This window comes from Aulostomus chinensis, chromosome 22, assembly GCF_037954235.1.
Source record: "Aulostomus chinensis isolate RoL2024-O1b breed Wild chromosome 22, RoL_Achi_v1.0, whole genome shotgun sequence".
Lineage (NCBI taxonomy): Eukaryota > Metazoa > Chordata > Actinopteri > Syngnathiformes > Aulostomidae > Aulostomus > Aulostomus chinensis.
Genome location: NC_141341.1, coordinates 7,008,593 through 7,030,710, shown reverse-complemented (window position 1 = coordinate 7,030,710; position 22,118 = coordinate 7,008,593). Strand labels below are relative to the sequence as shown.

Sequence of the window (22,118 nt, the reverse complement as noted above, 5' to 3'; positions counted from 1 at the left end):
CTACTGCAGAGAGATTTGACAGTTTCAGTCATGTAATTACATTTTTTAACTGGTCTTAAAGAATGTCTTACATTCTGTAGGTAAACAGAAACATATCTGCGCGACTGCCCATCGTTTTTCACTATCAGCTTGATTTTGTTTAGCAGCCACCGAATATGTTTTCATCTGTCACTCCCTTCACCTGCTACTGTATTACTGGATGAGTGGTGTGTGTGTGTGTGTGTGTGTGTGTGCGGGCGTGCGTGCGCGCGCGTGCGTGTAGCCCTCAGGCAAAGAGTTCAACCTCCAACCTTTTGCACCATTCGGTGGCGTAAGCATCGAATGTTTGTGCATGTGTGTTTTCACCCTAAGCCCAAAGGGTAGGATGTATGTAAGAACCCCAACCGATAGTGCAGATCTAGGGCGTGTGTGTGCGCGTGTGTGTCAATCAACTTAAAAGGTAAAGTGCAGTGGAGGGAGTGGATGATCATCTCCCCTCATCTATGTTGCTTAAGGGGTTGCTGTCAGTGTAGATGTGAAATAAGAAGAAATCAGGACCTATATACATCAACCTGACACACACACACATCCGTTCACTGAAGTCATGACCTAATACCAGGCTGCTTCTTTCCTATATAAACGCATGCAGACACTTAAAGAAGACTGCATTCTTTCAGACACAGTGCCATCCTTGTGTTCGTGCTATTTACCTTCAAGTTCAAAGGTTATCCATTTACACACATAGTTCTATGTACTTCTGTTTGTGCTCTTCAGTTTATTGGACAAGTGAAAGGAGAAGTGGAAACCGATAAAGGATATTGACAAATTGAGCATAACTGATCCCCCCCCCCCCCAGCTTTGAGTCTGTTTACTAAAAGGCCACACTTCTGCCAGACATTTATAGCACTGTTAAAATACCTCTATTTATATACATTATCATATGTGTAATTTCCCTTATTAATGATTCTCATCCTCATATGTGTGTGTGCTCAGGAGTGTGATATTAAGATAATGACTGGCTTAAGAGCTGCGTAGAGGTGGGCGGCTGTCTCTTAAGGAAGCATGCTGTACTCCAAGAGGTGCTGAGACATTGAAAAACACACTCTTCAAAGCCTTTGATGAAATTTTATACAGATAAAACTGTATTTAAAAGAGAGACTGAGTGTGTTACAAGGTCAGTGTTGACTATTATTTATCAATTTGAATCATGAAATCATCTCATCCACTCTTGGATGAAGTAAACGACAAAAATCACAAAAGCAAAGTGTATGAACGTGCAGATAAAACATGCTTTGTTGATTCAGTGGAGCTGTTGAACAGCTGTAACTGTCTGTTGGCAGAGGTCGGCGCGAGGAAGCAACACACTCATAAACACTCCGAGGGTCTGTGGCCCCATGCCCGGCTAATGCACACCACACCCTGTTTTTCTCTCACCAGAGGGCTTTCAGTAAGTAGTGTGTGTCTGTCTAATAGAGGAGTGTTGTTTAAAAAAAAAAAAGTTACTGCAGTGTTCATCTTGAAAGTTGGAGAAATTTTGACCTGCATGTTCCCATGGTCAGGACTATGCTTGGGTCTTTAATATTTGAAATCAAACAGTCCTATCATTGAGGGGTGCAACGTACACATTTTCTCAACAAATTGCCTCACTACAGGACTTTTGGTGCAGATGCGTACCAAACAGATGCAGTTTTGTGTGTGGGCTTATACTTGGCTCAACTGTGGCATAAAATCCAAGGCGGTATGAACCAAAGCATTACACCACAAACATCAACATATTTGTTGTCTCCTGGTGTTCTGTAAGCGAGTGACGTGTGATCAAAACACAGAAAGTTGACGGATGCTGAAATAAACAAAGTCAACCCTAAACTTGATTTTTGCTGTTTGATTTAAACCAACTGTTATTGGGTTTTGGCACCTTTCATAGCGGTAGAATTGTACTCGTAAAAAATCTGTTGTGTTACGAGCAAACTGCATCTGCAGTTACTGTTGTTTATGTAAAAATGAGCCTGTATACACAGTCACTGTTTTGCCATGTACTCAACTATGTGTGACATCATGTGCAGGAGAGGGATGACTAAAACACGCTAATGCATATTTGGCTAATTAGTTGCTAGCAAATGCAGATGATTAGACTCAGTATGGCTTTAATGACTTGATCATCTTCAGTAATCTATACACAACCAGCCTTCGACACTCATTAAATCTGTCACTGTAGAGCCCATTATAGTCAATGGTGAGAATGTTTGATAGCATCTTTACAAAGCCTGATGGTGCAGACTGATCACAGTCACAATGACGATGTCAATTTAGAAAAGAGAAATACTACGTTGGAGAAGAAAGCCTTTTATATAGAAGGTATTTTACCCTTAAGTAACATCAAAACTCTTTCATTGGGGTTTTGAGAGTTGGTTATTATTAGGGCCTGAGCCTGAAGGTACTTCATTCTTTTTCTGTTTTAGTTTTGATTGATATTGACCTTACAAAGCATTTTCTTGAACACAATCCTGCTTCCGCCTTTGATCTGGATGCTCTGAGAGCCAGCAACCATAACGATGTCTTTATTGCTCTCACTAATGAAAGCGAATTCAAGCAGCTCAGTACCATACCACTCTCCTGGGGGAGATTTCCACACTGTGGTGTGGAAGCTTGTTGGATTCAGATGAATCCAATGAAAGTCATAATCACGTACATTACAAGCCTTGTTTGGCCACAGCAGCAGCACTGCAGGATCACGCCACAAATTTATGTAATCACCTGTAGTTTTGCCGCAAACGCTGTTAAGGCCAAGGAAACTTAAATAGCAAATCTCTGCTGGTCGACCACACGGACACTTTCCTCTATGTAGATACACCATTTCAGATCTGTCAGATCTCAACCTTCATCAACTATGGTTGGCAACTTGCGGAAGTCCTAGACACCAAATGCAGTCCGACAGAGTTCATAACATCACCCAGAAGCATGCAGCCGTCTGACTCTTACAGCCCCTGACTCTCAAAACCCTTTCCTTGTCTGGATGACTGCTGCATTCCACATAGATTCCGCTTTGATCTAATTGAAGTAAAATTCATCAAAATAATGTTACTCACTTTTATTTGTCGAAGGCTGCAGCCAGTGTTATCCATATCTGGTTTTCAATGTAGTCACGATGTGGCCCAGACCATTTACACCTGCACTTTCATGTTGTCAAGCAAAATTTGTACAGTGTCTCTCGCATGTTGAGAATAGGTTAGGCCTGAACCACCTGTGCAGGCTGCCCAAGTAGAACCTATGTATGGGTAAAAGCGTTAATCTGGGCTACAGTTCATTGTAAAACTTGAATTACAGTGAATCAGATGGAGGTTTTGGCTCTGCTGCTCAAAGGGCTGAGGGAGTCTGTCTGTGGGAAGGGAAAGATGCTCGTGGCTCCTATTTCAAGGAAGCGGCTGCCAGGCCAGGGCATATGTTGTTATGGCTAGGAAGATGGCTTGCTACCGCTTTGATTTTCTGGATGTTTTTTGTCTTCCAGACCAGATATGCACATCACAAACAACAGAAATATAATTTGTGTGCAGAACTGATATCAAATAATGAATTATTTTGCTCAGTTCACTGCAACTAATAGAGAAATATAGCTTACATTAAAGAATATTTCATTTAGAAGAAATTGTCTTTCGTTAAATCACCAGTCTTGTCTATGGCATAGCAGAAAATAATGGTAATGGCTGGTCAGGTATTGCTGCGGTCTACTGGGTTGCCTACACGGGGAACTGAACCAGTGGCTCCCTTGTTGCTTTCAGCTTGGTTGGCTGTTGGTACTCACTCAACTGGCCGTGTCTGCGGGTGGAAAGCTGGATGAGGTGAACACCAGGGGAAAAGGCACGAAAATAATAATAAACACTGAGGTATTCAGTCCACAAATATGTTAAGTGGACAAAAGCAGAGAAAAGAATTAAAATGATACACTATTGTCAAGTCAAGTCAATTATATTTGTATAGCACATTTACAGACGGCTGAGCTGCACCAAAGTGCTTCACATTAAAGTGCTTGGAGTGCATTAAAATATATAGTGTAGTGTTTACGAAACACACGATTGTGTTTTTATTAAAAAAAAATCCAGAATTACAATGTCAGACAGTAAATTGTAGTTAAACATTCAAACACACAGAAACAAAGGGTATTTGTTGTGGGTTTCTCATATGTCTTGAAGGAGATTGTTCCTCCGTCCTTTATGACAATGAATATGCTGGTAAATGATAAAAGGTAGCACAGATTAATGTACCAATGCATCATCTCCTCCTCTACTGTCAGTATTAATTCACCATCAGTTTGCACTGATGTACGTAAAGATTTGGCCATTAAAATCAGCAGATGACAGCAAAGCAAGATTATTTATTTAGGATCTCTTCTCCATGTGCAGTAAATCTCCGACTGTGGTCGTATAAATGGATCTTCTTAGATGTGCTCATCTTTACCATCATGCAAACTTCATCCTGGGGGTGCTGGCAGCACCTGTCTAAACCTCACATACACCCTCATGTTTGTCATTGGTAGACGGACACGCACACACACACACACACACACACACACACACACACACACACACACCCCTCTACTGTGCATTGCAACCACAGCAATACTCTTCACAGGATATTGAATAGGCTGTAATACGTTGTTTGTATGTTTCTCACGTTTTATACAAATGCCGCTTTTGGGAAATGTATTTTCCAACAAAGGGACAGTTATCAGCAACATCTCTAGTGCCTGAACGATGCTCGTAAGCATGTCAAAGAAAATTCCTGTGACTTGTGTGTGTCTTCCTACACATCTGCCAATCAAAAGCATCGTCCTTCATGCATGTTAGCTCCATGTCATATGCAGATGCCTTCTGTGGTTTTGATGTTTGATGTGTGCGTGTGTGTGTGTGTGCGCGTGTGTGTGTGTGCGTGTGTAACAGGGTAAGAGAACAGATAAGATGCTAGTGGAGGAGCTTTCTGATTTATAGCAGCTTATAGAGGAGGAAATGGACGTCATAGTCCAGTGGCTGCAATAAATGAGAACACCTCCCTGTAACGCTCAGTATCAAAGAGAAGGGCCAACAAAAACACACACACACACACATACACACTCCTTCTCACTTACTATGTTCACAGTGTGATACTCAACAACAAAACTCAAAGAAGCTCAACGTGTGGGAGGGAGAGTTAGTCCAGCAGGGGTGAAGGGAAGCAGAGGAGAAAGGGGACGGACTATGGACGGAAGAGTGTAGGAGTGAGAGGTGTGCTAGGCGTCTTCAGCCTGTGTTTCAGGGGAATTCCTGTAATCCATCACACCATTCAGCTCCCTTCATTAGAATGGATTCATTGATTTTCATTACAGAAACTAAAGCCACCTGGGATTTGTTCATGTTTGCATGCAAAAAGTTTGACCTCAAAATATTTCATCCCAGGACGTTTGGGAACAAGTTAATTTTTTTTTTTAAAAAGAACGTAGTCGTTGGTTTGCAGTGTGGCTACATGTGAAAGTTGACAAGAATGTGATCGTTTTTGTTGACTCAGTCTGGACAGAACTTTTCTCTCTTTAGCTGTAAGTGGAGGGATGTTTAGATGACGTCTGCAGCCAAATGTTTTACGATAAGCAGTTAGAAATGCTGGTCTCTGAGGCAGGATTTGTTCATAAGCTTCCCACGCTCTTAAAATCTTTTTTTTTTAACAGATTTTTGTAGTCAATTGATGTTGATGTAGTGAACTGAATTACTTTTGGTTGGCAGTGACAGTGTGTGATTACCCCCCCCCCCCCCCCCCCCGTGTTTTACTACTGCTAATGAGCCATCCCACCTGCTGCAGTAGTCGGGTTTCCGTCCCAATGCCAAACATTTCCAAATGCTAAGAAAATGTGGAAAAAAGAATGCAAATGTATCGGTTCATTTTGATAAATGAATAAAATAAACTCAACTAAAATGAACGAAATAAGCTGAACTAAAATAAAATAAGCACAGAGTTTCTGCCGAGCCAGCCTTACAGAGCCAGACGCCCTATTTAATTTTCTCATTCATTCAGTCCATATCAAAGCTGGTATTGAAGTACAAGGTCTACTATGAGAGTGAAAAGATCCTGAAGGTTTGTTTACAAAGGTCGGTCTATATTCATCACTTCAGTGCATATTAGTCATTTCTTTCCCCTCGTATTCAAATGTCACACAGTGCTCAGAAGGTAATATCCACATCCTTCTTTTTGCAATCTCTGTTAGATATTCCATGCATTTGATCTCGTTCAACAAAAGTGTTCCAATTAGGATTGAAACAATTATTTATGTCACTAATGTATTACTGTAGGCTTTTTATTTTCACAATTAATTATTTTGGACCATAAAATGTCAGTGAAAAAGTAAAAAAACAAAAAACAACTCATCCCAGAGCCCAAGTTGTTGTGTTCAGATTGCTCTTTTGTCCATCAATCAGTCTAAAATCCAATCCTCTTCAATTACTTTCACGAATGACAAAAAAGTAGCAAGTCCTTATCTTCTAAAAGCCTTGAGCCAACAAATGCTTCATTTGCCGTGTTGACATTTTTGCTTAAAAAAGCCTGAAATGACTTGTAGATTATAAAAATTGTTGGCAGTAATATTGTTGTTTTCGCTGTTGAGCTGGATGTTGTGAAATGTTTTTGTTTTTTTTAAATTAAGGGGGGAAAATGTTTCTTATAATGTGGTCAAATCAGAATAAAATGGCTGTTCACTGATTTTTCTGGAGACTGAGTTTTGAATTTTATGACATCGAAATAACAGCCCCCTCATGCATATTTCTGTCTGAAACTTCAAGCTAACCTTAAAATGTGTTGAAAAAAGACAGACCCATATTTCATCGGATCCCTTCTACCTGTCCAACTAGCTGCAGTAACTTAAACCCTTGTTATTGTCCTTCTACCGGCCCGTGTTTTGCTTGAAACTGGACACTGCCCGTCCCCCACAACGATGGTAAGCTGGCCTCAGACTCACACTCAACCCCCCAACTTACCTGTTCCTTTCTTGGCCCTTTTGTTCTGTTGAATCCACTTAAAAGGGATTTGGCACATGTTAGGAAGGAAGTACAAGTTTCAACACACACTGACAGAGCCCCTTAGCAGATTGGCCAACAGCCCACCAAACCCATCAGAACCCCTGAAGAGGGAGCTGTTGTTTTACTTGAATCTCCTCACTCAGAGGGGGAATCCCAACTAATCTTACGTCTGGTGAGAACCAGAAGAATACACAAGCTTTTCAGTGGTTCAGTAATACATGGCCAACATTCTTTTTTTTCTTAATTCATGTGTTGACGATGGTAGTCTGCTCACCTGTGTTGTGTTTATAAGGTGGTCTGAATAGCTTGAGGACACCATAACATTGTAAATGCACAGGAAGCCTGAGTTCCCTAGTTACCAGTTTGTCTTTTCCTGTATGTTATACACTCGGCAGGTTGTAGAACTCATTCCTGCATCCCTCAAGGAGGCGTTGCGTTCTTGCATTTTTGAATATTGAAGCTTAGATGCTGGTTAAAAATCAGATGTTTATGCTGCTATATGCAAAATAGGTAAATTTAAAAAAGAGCAAATTAGCTTCATTGTAGGTCATTTAAAAAAAAAAAAAACCTTGCTGGTATTTAAAGGCATTAATAACCTTGATGCCATTTATGGCAACCTGTCTGGCCCCTTAAGATAAACTCATTTCCAATTTATGAATAGCCAGCGGCACCGTGAAATTACATGAATCTGTTTCATGTAATCCGCATTAGCAAACAAGCTGTTTACCTTCTCACTAGTTTTCTGTTTATGGAGCCAATAGGTCCATAATAATGTTCCTTTTAGGAAGCCTCAGGGGTCCAAGATGGTGAAGATGTTTTATTGCAAGTTAGGGAAGTGAGAATATTGAAACGTAACCATCTCTCTCTCTCTCTCTCTCTCTCTCTCTCTCTCTCTCTCTCTCTCTCTCTCTCTCTCTCTCTCTCTCTCTCTCTCTCTCTCTCTCTCTCTCTCTCTCTCTCTCTCTCTCTCACACACACACACACACACACACACACACACACACACACACACACTTGCCAACATATGAAACTCATTTATCAGAATTCACTTACTAAACCATTAACCATCACACGATGTCTCCTGTGTCACATGTATCATATATTTTAACAATCACTCTAACACACACACACTCACACTCACACGCGTGCTCTTTTGGCCTGTGTTAATTAGTCACAATAAGCACTTGGATGGGAAGTTAGGTCGATAAGACCACTAATGACAATGAAAGTCCCCTTCCAGCTCTCCCTCTCACTCTCTCTCATACATCACATCTTAATTATTAGTCCCCTAATGTGTTTTCTCTCAGATTTACTCTTTCATATTTCAAGACAGACAAAGCACCGCGTAATTATTGTCTGTCACCGTTGCCATGGAGATTATATCTACAGTCACATGATGGCTTCCCAAGGTGACCAGGAAGTAGTTTTACAGCGCCATAGGATGGGGGGTTATGGGTAAAAGTGTACAGCTCCATTCCATGATTTATGTGGAGGCTGTAATGACATCATATTCAACAGCGGAGGAGGTAATAAATTAGACATCAGCTAATGTTTCTTTGTTGGCCATCGCTCTTTTCTTCTCTTCTCTTCTCTTTTCTCCTCTACTCTACTCTTCTCTTCTATTCTCTACTCTACTCTTCTCTTCTCTACTCTACTCTACTCTACTCTTCTAATCTCTACTCTTCTCTTGTCTTCTCTTCTCTACTCTACTCTACTCTTCTCTTCTCCTCTTCTCTTCTCTACTCTACTCTTCTCTTCTATTCTCTACTCTTCTATTCTCTTCTCTACTCTACTCTACTCTACTCTACTCTACTCTTCTAATCTCTACTCTTCTCTTCTCTTCTCTACTCTACTCTACTCTTCTCTTCTATTCTCTTCTCTACTCTACTCTACTCTTCTATTCTCTACTCTTCTCCTCTTCTCTTCTCTTCTCTTCTCTTCCCTTCTCTACTCTTTTCTTCTCTTCTCTTCTCTTCTCTACTCTACTCTTCTATTCTCTACTCTACTCTACTCTACTCTTCTAATCTCTACTCCTCTCTTCTCTTCTCTACTCTACTCTACTCTACTCTTCTCTTCTATTCTCTTCTCTACTCTACTCTTCTCTTCTCTACTCTACTCTACTCTTCTCTTCTATTCTCTACTCTACTCTACTCTTCTCTTCTATTCTCTTCTCTTCTCTACTCTACTCTTCTATTCTCTTCTCTACTCTACTCTACTCTTCTCTTCTATTCTCTACTCTTCTCTTCTCTTCTCTTCTCTTCTCTTCTCTTCTCTTCTCTACTCTTCTCTTCTCTTCTCTTCTCTTCTCTTCTCTTCTCTTCTCTTCTCTACTCTTCTCTACTCTTCTCTACTCTTCTCTTCTTCGGCTTCCTTCTTCCTGACATCAACTTCTCCATCTTCTCTGTAAATGCTCTTTAATAGTTCCTCCTTTGATTTAGGAGCTGTAATTTATACAAGACAGCAGAGCCATCGCAAAACTAATTGACACAGAAGTATTGTTATTTATGAATGTGTTGCTGTTGTTTGGGTGTTCTATTTCTAGATCAGATCCAGCTCCTGTTGACTTCTGTTACAGATCAAATTAAATTTTAATATTAATGTTGTTTACTACCTTTTAACAAAAAAAGAAAGATAAGATAAGATAAGATTGATTTCACTGTTTCCCAGAGGAAATTTAAATTGAAATAAACAAATATTAGTTTTAAACACACACACACACACACACACACACACACAAACACACACACACACACATATATAATTTTTTTTTGTGTAACACAGGACAGCTTTGAAATGTCTTATTAGTTTGTCTCTGGATTTTTCTTAAGCTACTGATATCAGTGAAAGTGTACTTGGGTAGCATCCTTAAAAAAAAAACATATTGAAAGCAAGCGTACAAACAGAATAAGTTGTTCTTTAGCTGCTATGCCAGCGAATGGTCAAGGACTCGGATTCAAGACCAGGGTGAGTCGACTACCCTCCACCTTTAGTACAGTGCTATACAAGGATTTGGAGCCATGTTTAAGCCTTGTCTGCACCACAAGTTAAATGGTGTTGTTTTTAAGCCTCCCTGGTGTTGTTTTTGCGTTTGTGTGTCAGGGTTCAAGTCGGAGCACAAATTGTTGGTCCAGTAAAAGGCGGTTATGCTTGAGGGATTTTTTTTTTTTTTTTTTTTTTATGTCCGTCACCTCCCAAGGGTTGAGACAGACAGTAAATTGCAAGACAACTTAGGAGTTGAATATTTATTTTAATTTGATGTTCTTTGCTCTCAACCTTTCACCTTGTTTTTGCAATTGCAAACACCAGTAGGCTGTTTTTACTTCTGTTCCAGGGTTGAGACAGATCCTGTGGTTTCTGGTTTTGTGGTCACTTCCCTGACCGCCTTGCCTCGTTTTATTCTTATTTTCAGCTGAGTCATGTTTGGGCCCAGATTGGTATGTTAGATGCAAGACAACTTTTTTCCTCCTTTATTTCTGCAAATTGTTTATGCAGTGGACATTTGTGCTTTAATCATCCAAGGGATAGATCTGATATTTATGGAACTTTTCTGTTGATGCCATGGAGACCAGCTGCTCATGAATGCGAATGTTTTGCTCATGTTAAATTACTTTGCCTGAATTTGCCAAGTGCAGCTTAACACACTTTGTGGCAGGCAAATAACAACATAATTGCCATTTTTGACAGATATTATTTTGTATACTACTGAATGCATATAGGTATGAAAAAGAAAAACCATGACCAGAGACACCAAGTATATATTTTTCTCACGTTAACTCAAACAAACCTCTCACTGCTAAGTGGTTACTCATTGTTACAGGTGACAAGTAGTGGAGAGTAGGGAGACTTGTTTATTTCATCTGTTCGTTGTCTGTACGTCTACCAATTAAAATGCTGTATAGTTTACTGTTTGATCTCAGAAGTTGTCATGTTTTTCCAAGCCAGTGGAAGATTTCATCATTGTAATGGAACCGACTTTGATCATTTAGTCTTTGCACGGCATCAAAGTCTTGCTCACACAAGGACAAAACACACACACACACACACACATGCACACACATTCACACACTGCTTGTTGCATTAATAGTGAGCATGTTATATAGGTAGACTGTCAGTGATAAAGCTATTGACATCGCTTTGATCACAGGCATTGCCTCTCTCCGAAGAAAACATGGGAGAGGATTAAGATGCCCGTCTTTGCTGGAAACTAATTAGCAGAGACAAATACGTGTGTTATGATCTTGTGTGTGTCTGTGTGTACTGTGCAGCACAAGCCTGATGTTTGTATTTGTAAAACAAATGGTATAGTGCACAAGAAAGCTCAATGTTTTTAGTCTTTGTTTCGCACTCTGACATTTTAGCTGTTGATTTTTCTAATGGCGTCTTTAATTGTCTGTCTGGCTGATTGCATCATTTACTTATAAAAGACAAAAATACAAAACTTGAAGGCAATTAGCAGCTCATGTCACAGTCACAGCAAGCTGAGAGATTTTTGTTTCTACCTTCTTTTCATAGCAGGTTTCTTTTTGACTGGAGCCATCTGTTTTAGTACTGACACACGAAAACCACCATTGAGTTTTTGGTCTGTAACTCAACTTTGTTTTGTGTTTTTTGTTTGACAGACGGTCAGAGGAGGAAGTAGACATGGACAAGGTGACCGCTGCCATGGTGCTGACAAGTCTCTCCACCAGTCCTCTGGTCAGGAGTCCACCTGTCAAAGTCAGCGGTGAGTAAAAAAATAGATGAAGTGACAACCCTGTGACACCAAGAGGCCCCTAAAGTCTAGCTTAAACTGCTTTTCAAGTGTCTAACAACTGAATTCTGACGTATTGAAAAGTGACGTAGGATAGTATGGCAGGAAATAATGGGAGGAATTTGATTGTAATGCTGAAAATTGGGCGTATCCAGACTGAATGTTAGATGACTCATTGGCGGTCTTTGCTGATGGGATCCCGGAACCCCTCATCTTTCCAAATGGCTTTTTTTTTTTTTTTTTTATGTCTTAAAGGAAATTTGAATTTTACTTCAAAAATACAAAGAAAATGAATTTTTTCATATATTATTGAATAGGTGAATAATGTCACCAAGGATTTGAACTAAAAGGGTTAAAAAGTCTTTTTTTCATCTCAGCTTGAGTTAAATATAAATTGATTTATAATAAATGAAAGGTTAACAGAAAAAAAGCAGCTCAGCCTAAGCCTTGATGTGTATGTTCCGCTACTTCTCATTTCCTCCCAGCTGTTATCGTATGAATGCATGTGGAAGCTTAGTTGGATAAATTACAGCCACCTGCAGTGCTCGGGGATTCTCTCATCAATGAGCAGAATTCTGCAAATCCACAGAAAAGCACGATGAATCTGGATCTCTGCCGCTCCACGCAGTGGCGGAAATCCAAAGTGCCCAATGACTGCCATCACCCGCTTCTGCTTAGATAGTCGAGCGACCATTCAGCTGAGCAGACATGCAGGCAACTCTCCAACCACTGTGAACATGTTATCACTGTCACTCACACACACCAAGTCAAATGTTAAATCACATACATCATCCACACATGCACAAACCGGGTTTTAAATACCAACCCAGCAGTTTTGTCTTCATGTACACATGTTAATGACACACCCACGTACACTCAGTGGGCTTTAACATCAGCACACATTCCTGCTTCATGCAGTCTAGCCTGAGTCACATGAGAGTTCGAAGACTAGAGAATCCCATGAGACTGTGCAAAACAAAAGATATGAACGGTAGATGATGGTGAGAGACATATGATCCTTTGATCAGATTTAAATTGTGAAGAACTACATGTGATGTCTGTCAATTTAAAGGATAATTTTGCACGTTGCGGAAGTCACAGTTTGTCATTTAAATCAAAGAGCGTGACAACAGTTCATGGCATAATTGGGAACGGATCAAAAGATCCTATTTCTTATGCCTCTGACTGCCGTTCTCGTCAAGACTTTCTTTAGCATTTAAGTGTGAATCTTGAAATCACTCCTTGTGAAAAATTTGCTTTTTGGTACCACAAAAGCAAATGTATATCAGAGCAGATTCTTGTTGCCGGTGAGCCACTTTGTCTTGTGTGTACCAAAACACACACACACACACACACACACACACACACACACACACACACACACACACACACACACCTGCACCTGCACCTAGAATCAGCCTCTCTAAACCAAACTGGGTCTGTTCTTAAGTCTCTATCACACGCGAAAAAACATGTTGTCAAAAGTACTCTGAAGTTTCCCCAAGCCCACATCTTCACAAAGTGAAATTTCTTTTGTAGCTGATATTTACAAGAAACATTTCTTAGATCTAAAGAAACAAGGAAGACCTTGGAATGGTCTCTGCGGGATCCCAGTACAGGAGTGTAACCTTTATTTTCTTGTGTCACAGTCAACAGAAGCTCCAGGAGCCTCTTTTTGTGTGAAGTGCAAATAAAGCTGTCTGAACTTAATTGAATGTCTGGATCTCCCATCATGAACAGAGGAAACACCTTCATGTATTGCTGCTCTTGAATTATTTACAAATATGACTCAAGAAGTCGGATTTATTGTTAGTTTGACACTCTCTCTCTCTCTCTCTCTCCACCCCCTCACTTCTTTCTTCTCAGAGGGTCTGAGTGGATCGTGGAAGGACAACGGCTCAGCTGGTCCCTTCACGCCCTCTAGCAACAGCTCCTCAGGAGGCTACTGGAGCTGGTCTGCCCCCAGTGACCAGTCCAACCCTTCCACACCTTCCCCACCACTCTCCGCAGACAGCTTCAAGCCTTTCCGTGTGCCCAGCCTTGGTGGCGTGGGGCCTGGTCCTGCAGGGCCTGAAGACCCCTGCCTGGATGAGCAGGATGGCAGCAGCCTGCTTTTCGATGAGCCCATCCCTCGCAAGCGCAAGGTGAGTCCTGCTGGCACCTGTCATTATAAAAGCGAGTCCATCTTTGAAGGCAACATTAACATAAATTTTAAAAAATCATTTAATGATACAATTCCAGGCTGGCACTCTAATCTGATGTTTATGTCAGCAATGACCTTCTAAATATTTGTCTCCATTTTGAACCAAGGCTAAACCTCCTCGTGTAAATGAAAAAGGAACCATCCCTGAGGGGTCAGTGGTGGAGCGTAGCTCTGTCCCCTTCTTCCCTCCACCCGACTGGGCTTTAGTTTAGTCATTCAACTTTTTCTGGTAGAATAGAATGAGGATCAGTTCTAAGCCATTTAATCAACATTCATACAATAAATGAGTTTAAAGGAGGATGAAAGGAATGACCAATGGTAGGCGTATGTTCAGGAAAGACTTTGTCACAATGATAACACAAAATGGTGACGTGCGCTCCAATTGTAACACCAGCTTCTTTGACAAAAATATTGATTTTGGCACTAGTGTATCTTGTGCAAGGAAAAATATGAATATATATTGCAATATTGGTATTTTGTCCCATCTCTAACATTCAGTGCTGTTCTCCTTTATTGGAATAAGCAGGATGCATGAGACTGTTTGATGGACAGTGAGCTTTTATTGGATGCTTTCTTCCTCATTTCTGTCTTCTTCTCATTGTGCTGCTTTGCTGTTATGTGAATGAAGACTTATTTTTTAGTTTTAGTTTTATGACAAAATGAAAACAACCTCTGCGTGGTGTAACTGGGTTTCTCAGGAACAAAAACGATTGCTGTCATGACCACGTGAGACCTCGACAGTTTAAGGACATCACTGTTAGGGGTTTCTTGTTTTAACTGCGTGGGCTTGTGACGGAGTCGCATATTTCTAAGAAAACGGCTTCAGATCCTCTGATAGCTGTGAGATCTCAATAAAAACAGGGTCAGAGCAGGGACAGCGTCATTGGCGATTCTGTCAGATCTCCACAAGCTGCAGCAGCTTCCCTCCACCACCCACTGATATTAAGAGGTAATGGATGCTGTGCAAATTCCTACTGACTGATAAGACAGAGATAGAGATGGGACAAGAAAAGAACACAGAACCTTTTGCCCCTGACGTGGTTTTGTCTTTGTTACCCAGGTGTTGTGAGCACAACACTTAAACTCACTCATCATTTTAGCCCTTCTCATTTCTGCACAGCGCTGACAGCTCATCACATCCTCAGCTCAGTGTCACTCTCATTATTTTCTCAGATGTATATTGCTTTGCTCTCTCCCTCCATCCCTTCATCCTTATCAGTGGTCCTTATTGCTAGTTTTTACTGTCAGTATCATCCATCCTTCTCCCCATTCAGTCTCCCCTTTTCTTCCCCACCTCCTCTCTTCCTTTGTCTCCACTGGCTCTGGAGGTGTGTGTGTGTGTGTCTGTGTGTGTCTTCCCCAGACATTTGCCCTTCATAATTACTTCGCAGTCTTCAAATGCAGCCGCTCAGCAACGTCAATAATGATCTAATACTTGCTACAGCAAACATAAAGATCATGCCTGCTCTCCCAATCGATATGAAAAACTCAGATGAGCTCCATATTATTGTATTTATTGAGGACTTATCACAGTGAAGGGCATGGGAACGAAGAGAGAAAGACATCTAGATGTTAGGTAGAGAGAAGTATAATCAAGAATTAAAGGGGAAGTAACAGGAATCACCGGAGAAAGAGACGGAGCGTCGATGGAGAGGAAAAAAAACTCTCAATATAGCGCATGTAAATAAACACTCACACACACTATTAGAGCAACGTAAAGGTTTCACAGGAAATTATCTACACTCTTGGTCTGTGCTCTCATTTCTATCTTGGCAAGACAACACCATTTGGAGCCCCCCATTTAATTAATAGTGAAAGCCTTCTTTAAAAAGACACACACACACACTCACACTCAGCCACACACTCAGCAAGCTTTTGTTAGCCAAAGAAAAAAACAATGCACGGGGGACAGATTATTGTTGTGCATTTCTGAAAAGGGGGGGGGACATGTCAAAATTAAATCAGTGCCCTCAACAATAGTTTGATAGACGGGCCTATAAGACCATTTATAGCTGCTCCAAGTGGGGGAGCGGGAGGGCAGAGAGAACGCTCACAGGGATTTCCACTCCATGATAAACAACACAGTCTCGCTAGGAGGCCGGCGGGGTAATTACAGTATTTCAGACAAAAGATGTTGGAGCTTTGCCACCTCACGACTAGAAAAAAATTGTTATTTGGCCTCTCTCTGCTCCTCCATCAAAGTGTTCATGAAAATGTCTTTACAATAATTTTGGGTTCCAATTTTGCATGTTCAGCTTTTGGAGGATGCAGAAATAAGCAATGCTGATCCTCCTGGTCCTTCGTCTCAAGTTGAATGCCTGAAATAAAGTCAAAGTTGAAATCATGCAGACCCTCCCAGACTCTTGTGTACTTGCAGTCATAGATGGTATAACAAACATTAGTCTTAAGGTACTGTGGTGTTGTTTAGAGAGTTACAAAAAGTCTCAGTGAAAAGACAAAAAAGGAAATTTAGTTTATATTTTCCTTGAACCTTGATTTCAAACAAAACGTTAAAGGAGTCTTGTGATTATAAAGGCACATTGGGTTTGACGTTGCTTATTGCCAAATTCATATCCATGAAACAAGGACAAAAAAACAAACAAACAATTAGCTAATCTTTCTTTGGCCTCAGACCAGTCAGCCTTGGAGTGGCGTGATCCTGTCTGCTGGCGACTGTAGCAGCTGTCATGTTTGTTCTACACAGAACTCCATGAAGGTGATGTTCAAGTGCCTGTGGAAGAACTGCGGCAAAGTGCTGAGTACTGCTGCTGGCATCCAGAGACACATTCGCACCATCCACCTGGGGTAAGACGCCAATGCAACACACACACACACACACACCTCACTCACTCTAAACAATATGGTTGTCAAAACACCAAATTAATGGCTGATGGTTAATCATGGCTCTAACATGCTCAGGCTAGAGTTGAGAGAAAATGAGTGAGGCGGAGAACAATCATATCAGATGTATCGCACATTTATACTGACATTCAATTAGCCTGAAGTCACTGATTCACTGCCCATGATAGCATTTTGTTGGCTGAAGGAATGACGTCAATTTTGAACCAGGTCAGAGGCCACGTGTGACTGCGTTCCAACATTTTTGCAGTTCATTCCACACTTTTAATATTCCCAAACAAACTCATTACTGGTGATAAAGTGAAAAAAACTCAAGACAATGCAGGAGAGAATAAAGGTTCTTAGGGCAAGATTGCAGGGCAACAGTAGGTGTTGGGCATTGTCTGAAAGCTGAGATCAGCAATGTCTCTCGTCATAATTCTGTAATAAATGTGTTTTTTTGGTCACCACCGGTTAAAATTGTGAATGTTTCATGCATACGTGTAAGACACATGATGAAAGAGGTATATTATGGCCATTCCCATGTGCGTTTGTGTCTCATCAGGTGTTGCAACAGTTGATTTTTTTTTACATTGTTTTAACCACTTGAGAACTCGTACAAATGGTCAAAATCTTTCCAAGATACACAAGACGGCAAGACCTTTATAATGGAAGCCCCACAGCATACCTTGATTTGGTATCAAATAGTTTGGACACATGGAGATTTTTTTTTTGTCCACCACAGCTGTAAAGTGCCGGAAAAGCCTGAAACTCTTCCTTGAAGACTCATAAAAGTGCTTGATTTTGATGGAAGAAAGCCTGACTCCAGATATCATAACAAACACCAACAGGTGATTCTGGACTGGCTGTGCTCTTCATCACAATCATCTTAAAGCCAAAGATGGAATACCTTTTGGAAGAATCGTGATCATCCCACCAGTAGAGACCCAGAGTCTTATAAAATCAGTGCTGGAAAGCACAGATGCTGTTCTGGCAGCTCTTGGTGGCCCAAAAACTTCAGAAGAAATCTCATGTTGCTTTTTCCTTTAATTTGTGACCCACTTGTCCTTCTCCTCCCTCCCTCCCTCCCTCCTTCACCCCTCACTGTCTGCATCCTCTATGTTTCCAGGCGGAACTGTGACTCAGACTGCAGTGACGGTGAGGAGGATTTCTACTACACAGAGATCAAGCTCAACACGGACTCAGTGGCAGACGGGCTGAGCAGCCTGTCCCCTGTGTCGCCCTCCGTCCTCTCTCCCCCTCCTCCTCCACCTTGTCCTCTCCCCCCTCTCAGCCAGCTGTCGGACTCCCACAGACCTCCGCCGTCCTCCGACACCAAGGAGCCTCATGCTGGCAGCACCACCCCGCTTAGCCGCTCTGCGCCCAGCGCACTCTACCTCATCCACACGGACCACGCCTACCAGGTCAGCACCTCATGTCTCATTACACACTGTTCCTCTGCCTCGAGGTCATTCTGCTTTTACTGTGTTTACTAGAAACAAATGATGTCACAACAGTGATATCACTGCAGCAGACCATTTCATTGCTGGTGGATGATGCCAAAGATTCTAAATACCATATATAATCAAAATCTCCACCTCTGCTGTTATGTTATCCTGTCTGAGCTTCATTAACAATCTAATGAAAGAATTGTCCTTCCTGTAATTCTGCATTTAAAGTAGAGATTGTCAGGGCTGTAGCCCCCTGGTGGGGTATGATGGTACTGCTGGTGGCCTTGGAGAGGTCATTTACAATATACAAATACATGACAATTATCCAGACATAACAATTGTTATGCGCAGCTCGTTCAAGGCCATGATCAAGAAGGGAGGACCACACAGTAGCTGTTTAAATAAACGAGTAATCACACAATTGTAATTACTTTTTCACATTTGTTTCTTTACAAATTAGAGCTGAATGGATTATTCATTTGCAGTGTGTTGCCACATTCAACATAGAAATGGTCTGTTTATGAAGAAAAAATGTTTGAACATTCTTCCTCTTAGTCTTGTGTGTTTGATCAGAGTTGTGATTAAAGTTTAGAGTCGGCAAAAGTAAATAAATGATGTAAAAATTGTAATGAGCCAATAGCAGAAGCAAAAGTTCTTCCACATACATGCTTCATTCAGATAGGAAGTGACAATCATTTTGACCTTTGACCTTTGCCTCCAGGCTACGGCTCCTGTGTCCATCCCGTCTAGCAGCAGTAACTCGGCTGGCTCAGCTTCCACCAGCTTCACGCCCACCAACAGCTCCAGCTTTAGCATCTCCTGGCAGTCACCGCCTGTCACTTTCACTGGGAACACGGTGAGGACACACTTATGCGTGTGCACACACACACACACACATGCAAGCACACACAAGAACAAGCACTGGTCTGTTATTAAGGTCAGATGTGTCTGTCCCTTCTCAGATGTCTCCTAGTAAAAGTCTGGGCTTTAGTGACCAGCGCTCCCAGACCATTGCCGTCCTTTCATCCCCACCCAGAGCCACCACCGCCCTCAGGTACTGGACCTTCATTGATCACTGCTTCTTAGCTGACACTTCACCAGAGCTGCCTCAGGGTCTTAAAGGCCTTTAGAGTATTGAATTTTGTTAAAAAGGTCTTAAGTTTTCTTGTCCATTAATAGGAGTAAATAAATACCATAAGTAGTAGATAAACAGTACTTGTGTGGTCAGTGTGTGTGAGCTCCGGTGAGCTGGGCATGATGGGGCCCCACTGAGACTATGTGTGCCACAGCGCACTAGCAGCAGGGGCCAGTGGCCCGGTTCTACTCGAAGGACTCATTAGATCATGTGAGATAAGAGCTTTATTCCTGAAAGGAATAGCTGGATTACATGAAGAGGGAGTTTGGTGCCCCCCATCCATTTGCCCAGCATGAAACTGAAGACAGATCGAATTGATTGTTGGGGGCATGGGGTTTCCCCCTGATGGACCAACTAGTGGTAGCAAGGAGAAACCAGGGGTAACAGACCCATCACAACAGACTGGGATCAGAAGGCAGTGGTGGAGATGAACACGTGAGTGGCTACGCTCCCCGAGTTCTCCTGCTAGAATGTTTGCTTATGCTACCGTGTCTGTGCAGCACAGAATAAAGCTCAGCAGCTCTTGGGAGCAATCATACTCCCAATAGTGCGGTTGGAAAAATGTGTGATGTGATAAAAACTCTGGGGCGAACCATTTTCTATGTTAATATTCTCTATATTTTCTCTTTTGCAGTCGAAAGGTGCGTGGTGAAGGGAAAAAGTGCCGCAAGGTATACGGGATGGAGAACCGTGACATGTGGTGCACTGCCTGCCGCTGGAAAAAGGCCTGCCAGAGATTCACCGATTGAGTGTAACCGGCCAACGCAAAGGCACGCCACGCCATCAGGCACCTGCTGCCTGTCGCCAGAGAAAAGGGGGGAGGGGCATCGTTTTGCATGCATTTGGTTTTCTTCAGCTCAAAATCGCAACTGTCTGTCAAGCCTCAGCTCCACCCCCGCAGCTTCACTGAACCATTCCAGCTGTGGAAGGAACCAAAGGATGACGGCGTCACCTTTTACATTGCCCTCCAGGATTCCCAGTACGCCCTCACCATTCCCACATTAGGGAATTCCCAGTGCAGCTAAACAGTGTAAAAAAATAGAATATCTGGTCTATCTTGGTTTCAGTGTTGCAACTTTCTATGTTTTGTAAAGCTCTGCTTTTTAAAAGTCAGATAAGAAGGGGTCCACCAGAAGATCTTGTGTTTCGTCGGAAGACTTTTTTTTTCCAATCCAAAAGAAGAATGGACCTCTTTGAAGTTTTTGAAGACAGGAAAGTTGTTCTTCCTTCAAACTCTTCATCTCTTGTTTTATTCCTGGACTTATGGAGGTGACATCTGACCTCTCAGCCTCTCCTGGTTCCTACCTTCACCACCCCAGAGGGAGTTTACGGCCGAGCCGGGAGGGGCTGGGTGACAGGAAGAGAGAACAGGAGGAAGGTGAATGATCAATGCAAAAAAAAAAGAAAGAAAGAAAAAAAAAGAATCCAATTTACAGCCAGGGAGAGCAGATGGACCACGCCACATCAAACAGACCCACTTTTTATCCATTTAATTTGTTCTTTGTTTTATCAGATGCGATTCTAGAGAAAGCAAAAACCAGCAGCTATTTTCTACAGCTTCTTTCTTTCATGACACATGACAACTTTGCAACCAAAAACTCCTTTATCTTCTTGAAGTTTTTGGATTTTGTTAAGGTGCCATGTTGTTGATGTTTGCTTTCTCTCTCTTTTTTTTTTGGGGGGGGGGGGGGGAATTGAGACTGTTTACGTACCACCTGCTGCAGCGCGTGTGTTAAGACCTGCCTGACAGCACTGGAAGCTAGAAGCCAGCAGTGTGCGAGGCCGTAAGAGAGAAGCATCTTACACCAGAGACAGATCGCCCTCTTCATCCTCCTCCTCCTCCTCATCGACATCTTCCTAAAGGGAGCAAAAAAAAACAAACGCCATGTTACACACGGCGGTGAGGTGTATTTGATGACCAACTAACCAAAGGAGGAGGGCTCAAAACCAAAAGTGAGGCACTTGCACTGTATGTGCGTATCTGAGCACTTGGTACATTGGTGGTTACTTCTAGAGAGAGTTGCTCTTTTCATTCCTTCACCTTAACTGGTCCATAATAGAGTTTGGGATTGGGAAAAAGTTAAAAGCACTTGATGAGGTCACTTCTTTGTTGTTCAATATGCATCATTCATTTGGCAACTTGCAAGCAAAGCTTTGGCTCTGGTGGTAAAAGAATAATGCAGTTATCTGATTTGTGTGTGGCTGGAAGCGCGGGATAAAAAAAATCACTAATCGTTTACAGATTTTAGTTTTGTGGTGACCAGCTGCAGGCTTGCTTCATTACGCTGTACTGAATTGAAGACAAATGTTTCCTCCAACAGGCCTTTTTGTCTCTCTGTTCCAGCATTTACTCTCTGAATTATATGAAATGTGTTTAAATGCACACCGAAATCTTTCTGTTACTCTGACAGGATCGTTTAAACCAGAAAAATCCCAAACCAACACCAGCGATTAAACTCACACAGTCGCCTATTTACTTCACAGCGGTCGCTCTGTCATGTTTGTTTCTTTTATCCTCTTGTCTGTTCACCTACGTGTGGTTGTGTTTTCTCTGAGCTCCATGTTTATGACCCCCGTCGTTACATTTGCCAGCGTATGAGCGAGTCAGGTCCGATAGCGTGCAAGAAAATAATGTAAGTTTCAGCCATTCTTGCTACTATTGTTTTGAACATAGGGGTAGCCTTAAAGTCACTTTCTTGAAAATAATCGTCGTGCTTCTTCCCTTCAT

At 41.8% G+C, this 22,118-nt stretch overlaps 1 protein-coding gene across 4 annotated transcripts in view; it reads left to right on the top strand.

Annotated features, from left to right (window-relative positions):
- Nucleotides 1-20,270, top strand: part of znf704 (zinc finger protein 704) — a 47,353-nt gene extending 27,083 nt beyond the window's left edge. For all 4 annotated transcript variants that reach the window (XM_086192911.1, XM_086192910.1, XM_086192909.1 and 1 more), the window contains exons 3-9: nucleotides 11,633-11,736; nucleotides 13,630-13,907; nucleotides 16,671-16,771; nucleotides 17,934-18,228; nucleotides 18,977-19,111; nucleotides 19,218-19,309; nucleotides 20,025-20,270. In XM_086192911.1, the coding sequence (XP_086049037.1) occupies nucleotides 11,633-11,736; nucleotides 13,630-13,907; nucleotides 16,671-16,771; nucleotides 17,934-18,228; nucleotides 18,977-19,111; nucleotides 19,218-19,309; nucleotides 20,025-20,139 (1,120 nt within the window). In that variant the 3' untranslated portion in view covers nucleotides 20,140-20,270. The remainder of the gene's footprint in view (nucleotides 1-11,632; nucleotides 11,737-13,629; nucleotides 13,908-16,670; nucleotides 16,772-17,933; nucleotides 18,229-18,976; nucleotides 19,112-19,217; nucleotides 19,310-20,024) is intronic.
- Nucleotides 20,271-22,118: the final 1,848 nt, after the last annotated feature.